Source organism: Hypomesus transpacificus, chromosome 11, assembly GCF_021917145.1.
Source record: "Hypomesus transpacificus isolate Combined female chromosome 11, fHypTra1, whole genome shotgun sequence".
Classification (NCBI taxonomy): Eukaryota; Metazoa; Chordata; class Actinopteri; order Osmeriformes; family Osmeridae; genus Hypomesus; species Hypomesus transpacificus.
Genome location: NC_061070.1, coordinates 7,977,943 through 7,992,699, shown reverse-complemented (window position 1 = coordinate 7,992,699; position 14,757 = coordinate 7,977,943). Strand labels below are relative to the sequence as shown.

Below are 14,757 nucleotides of genomic sequence, written 5' to 3'. Positions count from 1 at the left end.
AATATTGAGGGATCCTTAGGGGTGGGAAAAGAAACAATAATAATATATGAGAGAGAACAATGGTTGTGCTGTCACCGTCGGCTTGAGTATATCCAATAACTACAGAGGGTACAATTTCTGGGGAAATTGCAGGTGTGCTTGCTAGCGTTGGTTGCAGATGGGTCCGTTTATTAATTGTAATTTTTACAACTGATATTTTTGTATATTTTATATAAAAATGCATACCATTTATGAAGATTGCATATTAAAAGCATACATTCGTTGCTACTCATTTACAATTCAAAATACAAAAAGTGAAGAGTAGAATGAAACGGTTGTCTTCTCATTTCCCCTGGAAGAGGGAATATTAAAAAGTTGGATCAAACGAAGATATTGGGCAATCCGGTGTAAAACGGTCCTAACCTCTGACTCTATGTCCCGTAAGTTTTCCCCTTCTAGTGATATTTTCAAGCATTTAGCCTACTCATATTGCATCAATTCATTTTCAGAACCCCCTTTGAAACAAGCTATTGTAACAACAGTGTCACCGGCAGTATTTCAGATGGAATCGCGATTCAAACAGTAGGCATACCATCTGCTAACTAAAAAATATGCCCCCCAAAACGTAAATAAACTTCACATGTATTTGGGGGGAAATGGCTAATTCAAAAAAAGTTTGCTGGAAGCGATCATTGTCAGTAACAATGCCAAATTTGGTCTCAGTCTAGAGCTCTGCGTGTATAGCCTGGCTGCCAGCCCAACTTCTCCCCGCCCACAAAACAAATTTGGTCGGGAAGTTGGGTTTGGAGTAGCCTGACGTTGTCATACTCATAATTCTAGTCAGAATATGAGTCTGCAAACTCTCCGTTGGGCTGTGACTACGGGGCGTGTTTCAACCGAACTCGTAAAACAAATGCCTCTTCGCTCAATTGGATAGACCTACAACCAATCAGAGCAACGTAATATTTTGTTTGTTGAAAACGAATTCAACCCAAGCGCTCTTTCGTGACGTTGTTGATTACGTTACTGTTGATCATCTGTCCATCATCGTATAAAGCCCGCTCTAGCAATTTCATTGGTCCGTCCCGATTCTGGTTTTCTGTAGTTGTCCCCAATACGAGACCCTCCAGACCCAACTTCCCGAACAAATTATTTTGTGGGCAGGGAGAAGTGGGGCTGGCAGCCAGGCTATGTTTGGAGGGTCTCGTATAGGGGTTATGCGCAACATTCTTCCGGGTTCTACAAAACAGATGTAACTACTTCCGGCCGGCCGCTTTAGAGGTAAACACAGCGTAGTAAAGGCAACCTACTATAGCCGGTGTTTAAAGGAGCTACCCTTAATTACAATTTCCCATGTACACAGGATTGCCAAACGGACTTCCAGAGCCCCGAGTACCCTGGGGAGTAGCCTTTTTTTTTTTGCTCGCAGACGATTAAAACAGTCAAACGAAGACTGTACCTGTAGAAGTCCAAGTGGACTCAAAGAATGCAGTGTTTGGCAATCAACTGCAACAACTACCAGTGTGACAGTATTTATTGACAGGTCAATTTTGTCGGTAGCGTAATCTTATACACCTGCTAACTCTAACGTTTTTTTGGGCCTAGTAGTAGGCTAGTAAATGTAATTCCTTCTAGGAACGATAGGTCCTAGCTATAGAAACCAGAATAATGATAAGGATATGACACTAAATTAAAATGAGCTTCTTAAATTAATTTGCTGAATTCATATATTTCATTGATAACTTAGCACTAGTTGTGTAGCTATGTAGCCTACTGTAATGTTGTAGTTAATGTGTAGAGCTAGTGTTAGTGCTACCTCCTGGGAAACGGTCTAACGTTAGGCTATTATAACGTTATATGAACTCATCACTTTATTCCTGTCACACTTACCCTAATGTAGAGAGTAATACAACTTATAAAATACTTGAACTTCCCTGTCAATATAAGTTATTTGGATCACCTAGCGCTGCAGATGTGTACAGAAGTGAGAAGCGGAAACTATTACATCTGTTTTCCGGTTCGAACGCTGAGCGCTCTGCATAACCCCTATTGGGGACAAATACAGAAAACCAGAATCGGGAAGGACCAATGAAATTGCCAGGGCGGGCTTCGTACGATGATGGACAGATGATCAACAGTAACGTAATCAACAACGTCAAGAAAGAGCGCTTGGGTTGAATTCGTTTTTAACAAATAACATATAACGTTGCTCTGATTGGTTGTAGGTCTATCCAATTGAGCGAAGAGGCATTTGTTTTATGAGTTCGGTTGAAACACGCCCCGTAGTCACAGCCCAACGGAGAGTTTTCAGACTCATATTCTGACTAGAATTATGAGTATGACAACGTCAGGCTACTGCGTGTAAGCTGCCGCATTATTTGATACCAGTGGAGAGAAAAAGCACGTTTCCTTCTGTAGTTTCAGTTTGGCAACTACTTGTTTACTCTCCTCTTTTGTCTTTCTCTTTTGTGCTCCGCTCGGGGAGTTGCGTTTCATTTAGCAAATTGGTTTTTGCAATAAATTTAGGCCTCTTCTACTGTTTCATATTAACCAATTGATATGACGTGCTTTGCTGCGCAGTTGCTGCAATCGATGGAATAGTCCACAGTAGGATCGGCTGGGAGGGGAAGTCTGCGTTGACACAAATAGAATACACGCTCTGTTGGGATCTTTGTTGACAACTTAATGGATTTTTATTATTCGTATAGTTATTATTGATCATATTGTATTTTTATGGAGTCTTTCAAGGGGCCCCTGGTAGCTGGGGGCCCCAGGCGGTTGCCTACTTTGCCCAATGGGTAAGTCCGCCCTGTCAGCGAACTCAAAGGACCAGGATTGATCCAATCCTATCCAAAAAGCAAAATTTGTCATCCAATAGAGGAAGACAAGTATAATGCATACCTTCAATCTCTCCCCCAGATGAAGCTATTTTGGTCATATTCAGAAATGTAGTCCCAATAATATCATTCCTGGTTAGTCGATCCCTGGAAGACAAAGAAGTACCGTTACATACTCCTACAATGTTTTAACCCTTGTGTTGTCCTAGGGGTCAAAAATGACCCGTCACTATGTTTATCAGCAGAGAAAAACCCCTAAATGTTATTTTTTTTACCTGAAAATTAATGACTTTTCCTAAAATGACCAACATTAGAAAAAGTGAAACATTGTCTTTGTTCACATTTCCATGAAAGCTGTACACCACTAGGGTACAAAGATTGTCTTAGGGGTCATTTTTGACCCGGCAGTTATAAAACCATTATAGACACCGCAAAAAAAAATATTGGACACACATACACACACACACACACACATACACTCACACACATACAATAAGATAATTACATTATTTGTGCTACTGATTGAACTCAGACAAAGCTAAAACTTCTGTGTGCAGGTGCAGCATCTCCCCTCCCTACATGACTCAAGCTCACAGACAAAATAAAAACAATTTCAGACAAACTAAACCAAATTTCAGCATTGTTTACTAATGGGGAATGCAGTCAGAGGCTACAAAGGTCCTGCAAATGACAGTACCCCCAGTATTCTTTGCGGAAGCCATGACTGCATATTTCAGTGCCCAACAGGGTTAGGGTCTCAGATCTACAGGTTGTAGATCTGATATTTTCAGATGTCCAGAAGAAACAAGAGTACAATGATTAAGAAGAGGAGGTATCTGAAGAAAAACATGGGGAATAATACAACCCGGAGCATGAAGCAATAATACACCTCTACTTTAGTAAAGAAAACAGTTATGAAAGGTCTGCTGTAATAAAAACGAATAGTTGTCCACTGATCAAATGTAGTCTTTCTGCAATGTGAAGAGGTAAAACCTGCATATTGACAAATGTTGTGATAAAGTACAGGTTGTTTCTTCATGCTAAAAAAGTTTATGAGTTTAAAATTCAATTGAGCTGCTTTATTTTAGGGGTTTGGTGAAGGTGGGTCATTTTTGACCGTTAGGACAAGGGGAGTGTACAGAATGTTAAGACAACACGAGGGTTAAACGATTGTATGTTTGTGAATGTAAGTATTTTCTCACCAGTCATATAAGGTCAACTTGATGCGTTCACACATTGAGGGGAACTGTGACAGAAGAGCAGAGAGCAATTAAGCTCATGGTTTGACTAGCATCAATGGATAGCCTACTCTGGAAAAGTTTAGAGTCGTACAATACGCACCTTGACCTGGAGGCTTATCACTTGGTTCCACTCTGGATTGGCATTTTTCTCAATTATTTTGGTGCACAGCTAAGACAAAAACTAGTTATCAATTTTCAGAATTTTATATATACTGTATATCGTAACATACTGTAACAGTGTGATTCATAATGAATTGCTACTCTCCTCAACCATTCTGTACTCAAAAATATTAAGACAAGGGTTCATTATATTATCCTAATAAAACGTGCAAGCTATCTTGCCTGTTCTTTTTTTCACAGATACCTTTTTTCCAGCAAAGCTGACCTCCAGAAAAGGGTCAACCAAGTTTTTTTTGTCTCCGGCTCCACCAAACACATTTTTTATGGTCTGTACAAATGCATCATCCACTGTAAAATATCAAAAGTATAATTAAGGGATAGTATGTCTTAAAATGTGTCTGTTATAATGTATCTTAGCTACTGTGTAATTTCTGGGGTTTTGATCTTGTCATCTTTCGTGCAATTTTCCCTCTGGGACCAACTAATGTCATATGTATTGAAAAGAGCCTCTGTAATGTGCGTACTCTGAGGCATGTCTTCCGCCCGGTACACTTTGAGGTTAAGAGTGACCAATCTCATGTTGACCCCGGCTGGCACCAGCAGGTTGCTCTCTATGTCGTCCTGCTCCTCGTTACGCACCTTCTTCTCAGTCTGGATGGAGAGTGAGGAGAATAGAGAATAGTTACTAAGTAATGTGTAATGTCTGTACATATAGTTTATGCCTGTATGACACATGTATTCCATGTATGGGGGGGTCTGCAGTTATACCAGTGGCTCATCCCCTGTTCCCATGACCATCATGCTGACTTTGAGGTAGCCTTTTGCCCCTGAACTGGAGTCATCAGGATCACTCAGAAGGAGCCACTTCCTCATAATGGCATGAGCTGATAAACACACACATACATAGACATAAGTCATCCAGATATCCATTTGTTTTACACCTTTTGGGTTAGGCCTAGATACTATGTGTGTACTTTTCTAAAAAGAACTAACCTGGTTCATTGTAAATGTTACCAACATCCAGCTGGAAATATAGAAGGGCAAAAATATGTATACATATAACCAAAACATTAAAATATATTACAGCCGGTTCTATTTTTACTGGAATTCAAGGGCAAGCTGTGTAAAGAATGGTCCATACGTCACCTTGAACTCCCCAATAAGACTGTCTGCTCTAAGTGAGTAGGAGTCATACACCTGTATTGGAGAAAGGCCAAACAAAGCAATGTCAACAGCCAGTAATCATTCAGCCCCACAAAGCTAACTTCTGTGCATTGTGGATAACCCCAAACCAGGTATGGTGTTGTACGTCACAGCCAAAGATCAACCAAAGGGTTTTAGAGCACAGCTGTGGAAGATTTTTCAAGATGACTGAAGGGAAAGAAGATCATCCTTTCAGAGTGGAAGCTAGGCTTAAAAAACACAGTGAGAGCAGGCAGCACTCACCCGAAAACTGACATACTCATCGAACAGCTCAGAGGGAAGCATGTTGACATTGTAGAAAAAAATCTGCGGGCAGACGTTTTGGTAGATTATAGTTACACTGTACTTTATAGTAAAAAGATACATTGTTAATAGATCCTGTGCACATCCCTGTAAACATTTTCTGTACACATAGGCAGACACTGAAATTATTTGAAACAATGGGATTTAAAGTATACCATTGAAAGATATGGTCCCAACTTTTGTATTTGATTGTGAGCACCCAAGTAGACTATTAAAGATTAAAGAAATTAAACAGTGTGTTTGTTGTAATCCATGTCATCAAAGTTGCGGAGATGAATGATTTCAGGAAATACATAAGCATGAAAAGGAAGGGCTAAACCAACATAGGGAACAGATAAGAAGATGGTGTCTGTCTGAATAACACTGGTGAAAAACTTTGTGAGTTTGTGATTAAAAAAAGTATATATCATTCCCAATGTATTGCTATGTAGGCCTACTTTGTGTAAGCTTTTCATTTGGTTTTCACATTAAACAATGTAAAATTGTAACAGGGCTTTTCACCAAATTAAAATATATAAAAAATAACTGTTAACAACACTTGGACTGGAAGAAGATATGTAGTGTAAACACTTCAAAACCCATCTTTGACAAATGTTTTACCTCATCAAAGAATGGGTTGTTTCCTCTCCTGGTTCTGGTTCTGTGGGTATGTCCACACACACTCACTTTGACCACCGGCTTGATGTTATTGCCCGGCAACTGACGACCCTCAATAACCCGAACACGGATCTGCTCATTATGGAGAACAGGGTGAAATACATGAACAAACTTTTACACAAGAAACAATTCACTGTTTAGTTCAAAAGGAAATCCAACAGGATGCGCAACTTGGTCAAATAAGTCATTAATAATTTCCTTCTTTGAAGATAATCCCTGAATTCACCTGGAAGTCTTGCAGCTTGTTAGCCAGGGCTTTGTGTCTCTTGATGCTAGCGGGTCTGATCTTCTGGGTCGGGTTCCCCGGTTGCCCAGGAAAAGGCGTCACACCATGTGTCCCCAACTGCCCCCCTCCATTTAAATCCTCCTCTTCCTCCCCCTCACCTGTCATTCAGGAAGGCCAAACACATACATTTTTTGTACTGTCATTTTAAACAAATTATTCAGAAAACATATAGATCCTGAGAATGTCTGTCTGGCATGATTTCCCAGATGATAAATGCTAGTTATTCCTGCCGTAAGAATGTTTACCAGTGTTAATCATGTTAATAAGCAATCAGCACAGCCCAAATAGCTGTAAGCCACTCCATAATGTACCTGGGTCCCCATGTGACAAATATACATCAGGCTGGTCATTTGAGATGGGCGTGATGCTTGCAGGCGGTTCATATCCAATCATCAAATTAATTGTCGCCTGAAGGACAAATCTTAATTTACATGTCTTAAAATATTTTGAATTCATGAATTGTTCTGAAAATCTAGAAAGATCCATACATTACAGTGTGGAGACCTGGCCATGTAACTCACCCCAATTGCCTGTTGTTTCTCATTGATCAAAGGGAGATTTTTGGCAGGGAGGGTCTTGCTGTTTCCAGAAGCCAGATCTTTCAGAAAGACCTTCGCTGAGCCAATGAATCTAATAGTAAGACAACAATTACACTCATAGTTATTTATATATTACTGGTGAAAATGCATGAATAATGCACAGATTGCATTCCAAAAATTAAGCCACTTTATAGGATTTAGGCATTATTGGATTACATATTTGTATTGGGTTATTTGTCTCCTTCCCACTCTCCCTTTGTCAGGACCAGACATTGCTTGTCTGGGTGATGTAGAGTTTCCATTAAGTTAGTCAAAGTTCCAAGTTCTTAGTTTCAGATTTAATGAACATAACAAAGGCATCAAACCTGGCAATGTAGAGCATTATAATTGCCAAACTGACTTTATTTTAAGGGGAACTGGAAAGATTATGTATTTGTGCAATTGATAATGCATTGCTTAATAGCTGAGTTTTGAGGCTGACATTGAAAGCTCTGTTACGTACAATTTTAACCAATGGACTTTCATGCCAGGGTATCTCTGGGGTTACATGGGAGGAACTCTCTTACGGCCAGATAATATTAGAAAAAGACTGAACTCATATAATGTGTCTGTTTACTGTATATCGATCACAATGACAAAATGGCAGTTTACCATGCTTACTTTCTACCTTCTCGAAGAGCAACAGACATTTCCACAAATCTGGAATAATTAAAAGGTGGGATGAGGAGAGGCAAAGAGGAATTAGTTTCTGCAACAGGCATGGAGAGAGGAAGAAAGGAGGAGGAACAGAAAGACGGAAAGAGTGAGACATAGATCAAGAGAGAAAGAGGGAGGGAAGGAGAGAGAGAAGAGAAGACAAACTGAGAAAGGGAAGGAGAGAGACAGATACGGCAGACCAAAAGACACACACTTTGTATGTATTCAGTGATTTGAAGTAATCTGTCTTTGGACAAAGAGAATGAAACACACAGCTGGAAGAATTGCAAAATAATTTACTGAAGACTGCTTTGTGATGCCCACTGCAGAACCCATTGTTCCAAGTCATTCTTGAATAATACATTTGTTTTTGGATTTCTGTGATTAACCAACTACTCATATTTTTGTTAAACGAATCAAGGTGCTTATTTCTTAATATTACATGAAACTTTATTTTAGATCACAGAAATCGATCTAACTTGCTTTAGATAATGGATTAGTAAACTTTAACTTTGTTTATTTTGTAAGCTTCTAAATTATATTGTGCACAAGCAATCTTGTTAAGATTTGTTTGTGCTTTCTTGATTGTGAGTTTGTCTGCCACCCAATCTGTGCAATGTAAGGTAAGGTGAGAGTTAAAGATTTGATCAGTGAGGAATCTTAGCTTTCATGATATACACAAGTCTGAACATGGTACCAGGTGTGGCACAGTTGGTTGTGCTGAAAGCTTTTTATAAAGCCTCTTGTTGTGACGTAGATGTCCAAATATGGAACGGAGGAAGACCATATTTAGGCAACGCAGTCTGGCTTATAACATAGGCTATGCAGAGAATAGAGACAACGAGGAGACCAACATTTTAATATTCTGTGATATCTACATCTACTTTCAGCTTGTAAAGGTTAACTGGGGTCTTAACTAACATGTATACTTAACTGACATATATTAAAGCCATTATTTTTAAGCAAAGAAAGACGTTGTGCTCCTCATGCTTCTGTTGTGCATGAACATTGTTGTCCCATTGCAGTGAAGATTGTCACAGTTAGATTTCTCTACGGTATGACCCCCCCCCCCCCCCGCCCCCCGCCCCCCGCCCCCCTCCATACCTGTAGTATGTTGGTTTAATCAACAATGCTGAACTGACTACCCAAAGTAATGTAACACTAATGGGACAAAGAAAGAGAGAAAGAAAGAGGGGGAGTAGTAGTAATGTGTTGGTGAGTGTTTGGAGATACTGTGCACATACTTGTCTTTGCCAATAGTTTCATAGTCTTTCACAACTACATCAATGAAAGAAGAGGAATCCAAAGGGCTGCCTTTGAGGTCAAATTCAAGGACCTGTATTGCAAAAACAATAAATGTAGGTTACATTTTCTTTATCTACATTTTGCATTCATTCAAGTTTCCCTCCCTTCTTTGTTCTATCAGATTTTTGGGGATATCAATTTGACACATGTACACTTACTTCATTCCAAGCAGGATTTAATTCATTGTCAATTGCTTTGGTTTTCTTTTTTTCCCCTGTGAACAGAGTCATTCATTGATTGAAACCTCATCCCCAACACATTTTCTTCAAATTCAGTCATAGCTTCTAGAAATGCAGTGATTTTACTGTAGTATTGTTATTGTATCTCAATTGTAAAACGGTCTTGGACTCTCCTGGGTGTGTTTACACTTCAAACAAATTACAGAACCAGCTGTAGCAGGCTTAGAGCCCTCTTGCCTTATAAGGAAATTCTACCACTGGTAACTTAGGTTTATCACAGTAAATGAAAAAAGAAGAAACTGATGTTTAGGACTATTATTAAATCAACTGAAATGTCCAATGCCTACATTCACTTATAACCAAGCCCTTTTATGCATTTTATTAGTTTGTTGTTTGTTTTGTCTAGTGCCCCACAAAACATGATGAAAGATATAAGAACTTTTGGAGCCGTAAAACTTTAATTTAGACTTGTGCTCGTATTAGCCTATAATTGGCATCGTTCTTACAGGAGAGAAATTAAAACGTGAACTGGGTACATTACCTTTAAACACAATTGCAGTTATTGGATCTGGATTCCGAATGTCTTTTTGGGGATATTGTAGGCAGATTCCACTGACACCCGCAACATTGTTGCATTTATTTGAGTCCGTTTAATTCTCTCAGAAAATGTACATCATCTCCTTGCTTTGCACGCTCTTAATCGCTCTAGGTAGCCAGAAACCCAATCCAACAAATTAAAAAGGAAATGAGAGGGGTGCATTTGCAGCGCAGTTCCTCTCAATGAGTCAGTTCCCATTACTTATTTATTTTTGACTGCGAACAAATCGCAGCAAACAGAATTAAAAAGAAAAAAAAATAAGAATACAGTAGGCTATTTACTCAAGTAAGAATCATTCATTTATAGCCAGTATATTGCTGTTAGTGAATTAGTGTATAGAAGTTAAAGTTTAATTTGTAGCGCTTCCCAAAGGTGATGGTGGGTAGAAAAACGTGACTTTGTTCCCACTGCCGAACCATAGAGCAATGGCTAGCTGCCACCACCAGGTTGGTACGGGTTTACGCGCGCACAGAGTGGCATCAGTGGCGGGACAACTGCAGTTTGTGGACCTGTAGTGTAGGTAGTGCTAGCTAGCTAATTAGTCAGACTACCGTTAAAATAGCTAATTTACCTGTACTTCTTTAACAAGTTGTTGTTATTCATTGTAAGTGTAATTTAATGGTCGAGTTGTAGGCATACATTTATATTTTTACAGATGCTTTTATTCAAAAAGACAAAGTGCAGAAGTAGCAGGATCAGAAGTGTAATAGGCTAGCTAGCTACTGCTGTGGTGGGTTAGTAGCTTAAATCAACGGTCCGTACTAGGCTACACTACTGTAGGTAGGCCTACTAAACTAGCAAAAATTCTAACGGTTTGCAGATTATAGTGGATTTTATAGCTGGCTTGCTAGGTTGAAAATATTCCTCACTAAATGAGTCACTGCGATATTGAACCAACACTAATGTTAACAGCGGGCAAACGGAAACATTTGAACATCTTTGAATTGTGTTTATTGATTTCAGACGGCCACACTGCAATACTGTATCATAGCCAAGGACATTCTGCAAAGGATACCTTGGGAAGTCTGAATGGCTAGCTCAAAAACAGACATGGAGATAAACAAATTGAAAAAAGAAAATGCCTTTCTCCGGAAGTCTCTGGATGAACTTGCTCGTAAAAAGGGAGAGCCATCAGATTCCGAAAATAATCAACTTTTACTAGAGGTAAAGTACTGTACCTTACTGTTAATAGGCTAGCAGGTAGGGCCTACAGAAGTTTATCATTGAGAGTGAAGTGACGTATCATTGAAAGTGAAAGTGATGAAAGTGAAGTCATTTTCCAATTTGATCTAAGCTAATCAAACCAGAAACGACATTAATGCAGTAATGTAGCAATGACATAACTTGCAAGACAACTCAAACGCCCCAAAAATCTGTTCATGTTTATTATGACTGTTGTTCCCAGAGAATTATATCACTGGAGACTCTGCGTGAGAGGAACTCCCAACAGTTGTTGTCTAAGGATGAGGAGATAGCATCTTTGCGGAGGCATTTGCGTGTGACTGGTGGGGAAACCGTTGCCCATCTACAGGCCCAGATAGACCACTACCACAAGGAAGCAGAGCAGAGAGAGAGACTATTCCAGTCCCTCCAAGCTGAAACTGAGGACATCAAGAACAAGCTGGTGGCTGTGTCTACTAAGTGCCAGGAGCTGGAGGGAAAAAATGTATCTAGTCCTAAAGTGTTGCCCTCATGCTCACTGGCATGTACACTAGATTAGATTAATACTGTTAAATCAGTGTCAAACTAGTGTAACACTAGATGGCAGCATTTGATCTAAATTCACACATTTGACTGATTCAAACTCATGGGGGGGAGAGATTGTTTAGTAGGAGAATATGATTAACCTTACATTTACATTTATTCATTTAGCAGACGCTTTTATCCAAAGCGACTTCCAAGAGAGAGCTTTACAAAGTGCATAGGTCACTGATAATAACAACAAGATAGCCCCAAAGCAAACCTTGACTCGTATATGTAGAGCTGGTATGGTGCATTTTTTTTAAAGCTAGTCTACTTGTTTAAGAATATCTTACAATACATTAATAGCCTGGATGCAAACCTGAAGGACTACTTACTCAGCAGTCAGCAGTCCTGTTGAAAGGGCAGTTATCTAACCTATTTCGTTGTTTACTTTTTGATTGTGTATATTTGAATTGATCCGTATCAAACAACAAGACAAGCCTCGTTGATGTAAACGTTGAGTTGATTAAGGGGTTCTGTGAATGGATCGTGTGTGCCGAAGCATAGCAAATGTTATATTAGGAAACGGCCCTGTATGATTTGTTTTTCATGCAGAGCTGCTCATCAGATGGTCAGGTATGCTCCAGCACTGCTGCTGTGATCCATGAGCATCTCAGGGATGTGAGTATGATCTCATGGATACTGGATATGGTTTTCATTCTGCTTTGCACAATCAGGCCATTGCTGTGTGTGTGTACTTTGCGTACAGGACAGCCTCAATGAGGTTATTACACCATGGAGTGGCACCCTACTTGGACAATAGCATATTTGGTGTGTGTGTGAGTGCGTGGGCATGTGAGTGCCTAACTGTCTGTTGGACTATATGGGTATATTTCCCCTATCTGCCCCCAAGGCTCTGGACAAGAACCAGCAGTGGCTGGCTTACGACCAGCAGAGAGAGGCCTATGTGAAGGCGGCTCTGGCCAGGGTGTTTGGACTGGAGCAGCAGCTGAACCAGGCCAAGCAGGCTCTCACACAGAAGCACAATGAGGCCCATTCAGACGGTGAGTCAGGGACAGTGGGCAGTGGACACCCACTCCTGGGGCATCTGCACACTCTGGCCATAATAGTCTGTCAAAACAAGGTCCTCAAGACGGTTTGTCTGGAGTGTGGTCTGTTTAGCACACGTAGCATCAAGCAACTCATTCAGGAGTCTTGCATTTGTGGAGTATAAGTATATAAATTGAATTGAAAATGACTGTGTCAGATTGAATTGGTCAGAAAGCTTATTCAGGCCCCTTTGGCACCTATTATATTTAATGCCATGCACCCTTTAGAGAGGAAGTTAGTCCAAATGCAGGAACACTATGAGAAGCTGGTCCTGACGGCCAAGAGAGAGCGGGAGGCTGAGAGGGAGCATGTCAAAACCACCCAGAGAGAACTGAATGATCTGCAGAGGAGGTAGCGGCCAGAGTTACTAACAAACTGGCAATGTTCTAAGCATTCGAGGCCAGGCACGTAGAAGTAACCAGGGGGGATAAATGTGAAGGTGCGAGGAGAAGCAGAGGGAGATGGAGAAGGCCAAGCAGCATCTCCAGGAAGAGAGGCTGAACAGCAAGAGGAGTATCCAGGAGGAGAGGCGTCGCTCTGGGGACAGAGAGAGTCGGCTGAGAGCCGAGGAAGAGGAGCTGGAGGCCAGGCTGGAGGGGGAAATGCGTAGGTCTGCTGAGCTTCTGCTGCAGGTACTACTAAAAAAAAGACGTGGGTCAAAACAATTCTGACCGTCACAGTTTGGATGGGATGAGCACCTAATATGTCTTTCTTGCATTGTTACATTTTTCTGTATTCCTCCTCTCCAAGGTCAATCTTCTCCAGAAGTCGCTTTTGAGTCAACATGAAGACCAGAATAAGATCTCTGTTCTTGAACAGCAGGTGGGGCTTTGTTATACAGTCCTGCAACTGCGTGCCTCGGTTATCAGTCCTGTATCAAGCCAACTTTAGTAATTGAGTAAATACTTTGTATTAACTGGAAACTGAAAGGTTGGCGCTAATCCACCCACTCATTAAAGATCCCGCCATTAATCCCCTTAAAAAGGATCAACAGTCTGTCAATCCACTTCTCTCTGTCAGTAACTCTTCATTGACAAAGACTGGCCTTTATTAGAACTAGACAGAGTGTTGGCCTAGGCAGGGTATCAAGCCTTCATTCAAACTACACTCTGAATTTGCCCTCTTGGTGTTCCCTTCCTTAATTGAGGTCATGATACATTCTCACCATTGCAGATCCAGGTGTCTGCCAAAGACTTGGAGGATGAGAAGAAAGATTGCCAGTATTTACAAAAGCAGCTGCACAAAGTGTTGAAAGAACTACGCAAAACAAAAGACCACGCTGCCCAACTGGAGTCAGAGGTGGGTTTGGGAAGGATGCATAGCAGTCAATAATATACTTTGTATAAAGATACAGTACAGTAACAACAGTGTGGCAAGTACGCAAGTACCCGCGTATATCTACGGATAATGGCACATCCAATTTTGAGAAGTTGACACAGGAGCTGGAATCATACAGTGTGGTCCATTGTCCGTTGTCCTTCTCAGAGAGAGCAGTGGGAGTCAAGACCATACAAGGTTGCAGCTCACGGCAGACCCTCTCCCTCCAAGCTCCCGAGGGACACAGTAATCTCCCCGTCTCGTCCACCCAACCAGCTGGATGAAAGCTTCCTGGAGTGTCCTAGCTGCAGGACCCAGTACTCCACCAGCGAGCACCGGGAACTACTCGCTCACATAGACCACTGTCTGGGCTGACCACAGCTCATGAGTTTGTGTGTGTGTGTATATATTTAGCAGTATATACAGTATATTCTAGCTATTTCTCTTGTTTTAGTTATGTATTACATTTGTAAACTATTCCACAGGCTTGAAACATCCAGCTAAAACAATAATAGTGTTGTGGTTAACTGTAAATAGTTGTTTTCCTCAAGTCTTCATGACATTTATTTTCAACTTTACAGTTAGAAATGAATGAAAGACCTTTATTTCTGACCACACTGTTGGGTAAGGATCCTGTTGGGATCTGTTTTTTTACTTAAGGAGAAATATCCTTAGGAAGTTGGCAATTAAACACTGTTCCTGCT

At 40.6% G+C, this 14,757-nt stretch overlaps 2 protein-coding genes across 2 annotated transcripts in view; one reads left to right on the top strand and one right to left on the bottom strand.

Moving 5' to 3' along the window:
• The window catches only part of myofl (myoferlin like), a 26,655-nt gene extending 16,286 nt beyond the window's left edge, over positions 1-10,369 (bottom strand). Inside the window, 17 exon segments of the mRNA XM_047029827.1 lie at positions 2,881-2,963; positions 4,019-4,062; positions 4,158-4,226; positions 4,422-4,525; positions 4,702-4,828; positions 4,946-5,061; positions 5,171-5,201; positions 5,324-5,374; positions 5,624-5,686; positions 6,284-6,412; positions 6,567-6,724; positions 6,938-7,034; positions 7,148-7,256; positions 9,106-9,197; positions 9,325-9,380; positions 9,887-9,919; positions 9,922-10,369. Coding sequence (XP_046885783.1) covers positions 2,881-2,963; positions 4,019-4,062; positions 4,158-4,226; positions 4,422-4,525; positions 4,702-4,828; positions 4,946-5,061; positions 5,171-5,201; positions 5,324-5,374; positions 5,624-5,686; positions 6,284-6,412; positions 6,567-6,724; positions 6,938-7,034; positions 7,148-7,256; positions 9,106-9,197; positions 9,325-9,380; positions 9,887-9,919; positions 9,922-9,973 — 1,414 coding nt within the window. The 5' untranslated portion in view covers positions 9,974-10,369.
• On the top strand, positions 9,055-14,757 carry LOC124473721 (centrosomal protein of 55 kDa-like). The gene is made up of 10 exons (XM_047029368.1): positions 9,055-9,219; positions 10,907-11,107; positions 11,349-11,609; positions 12,242-12,307; positions 12,540-12,782; positions 12,894-13,087; positions 13,176-13,368; positions 13,487-13,558; positions 13,910-14,035; positions 14,222-14,757. Exons 2-10 carry the CDS (start codon positions 10,973-10,975, stop codon positions 14,426-14,428), a joined length of 1,497 nt encoding a protein of 498 aa, XP_046885324.1. The 5' UTR covers positions 9,055-9,219; positions 10,907-10,972; the 3' UTR covers positions 14,429-14,757.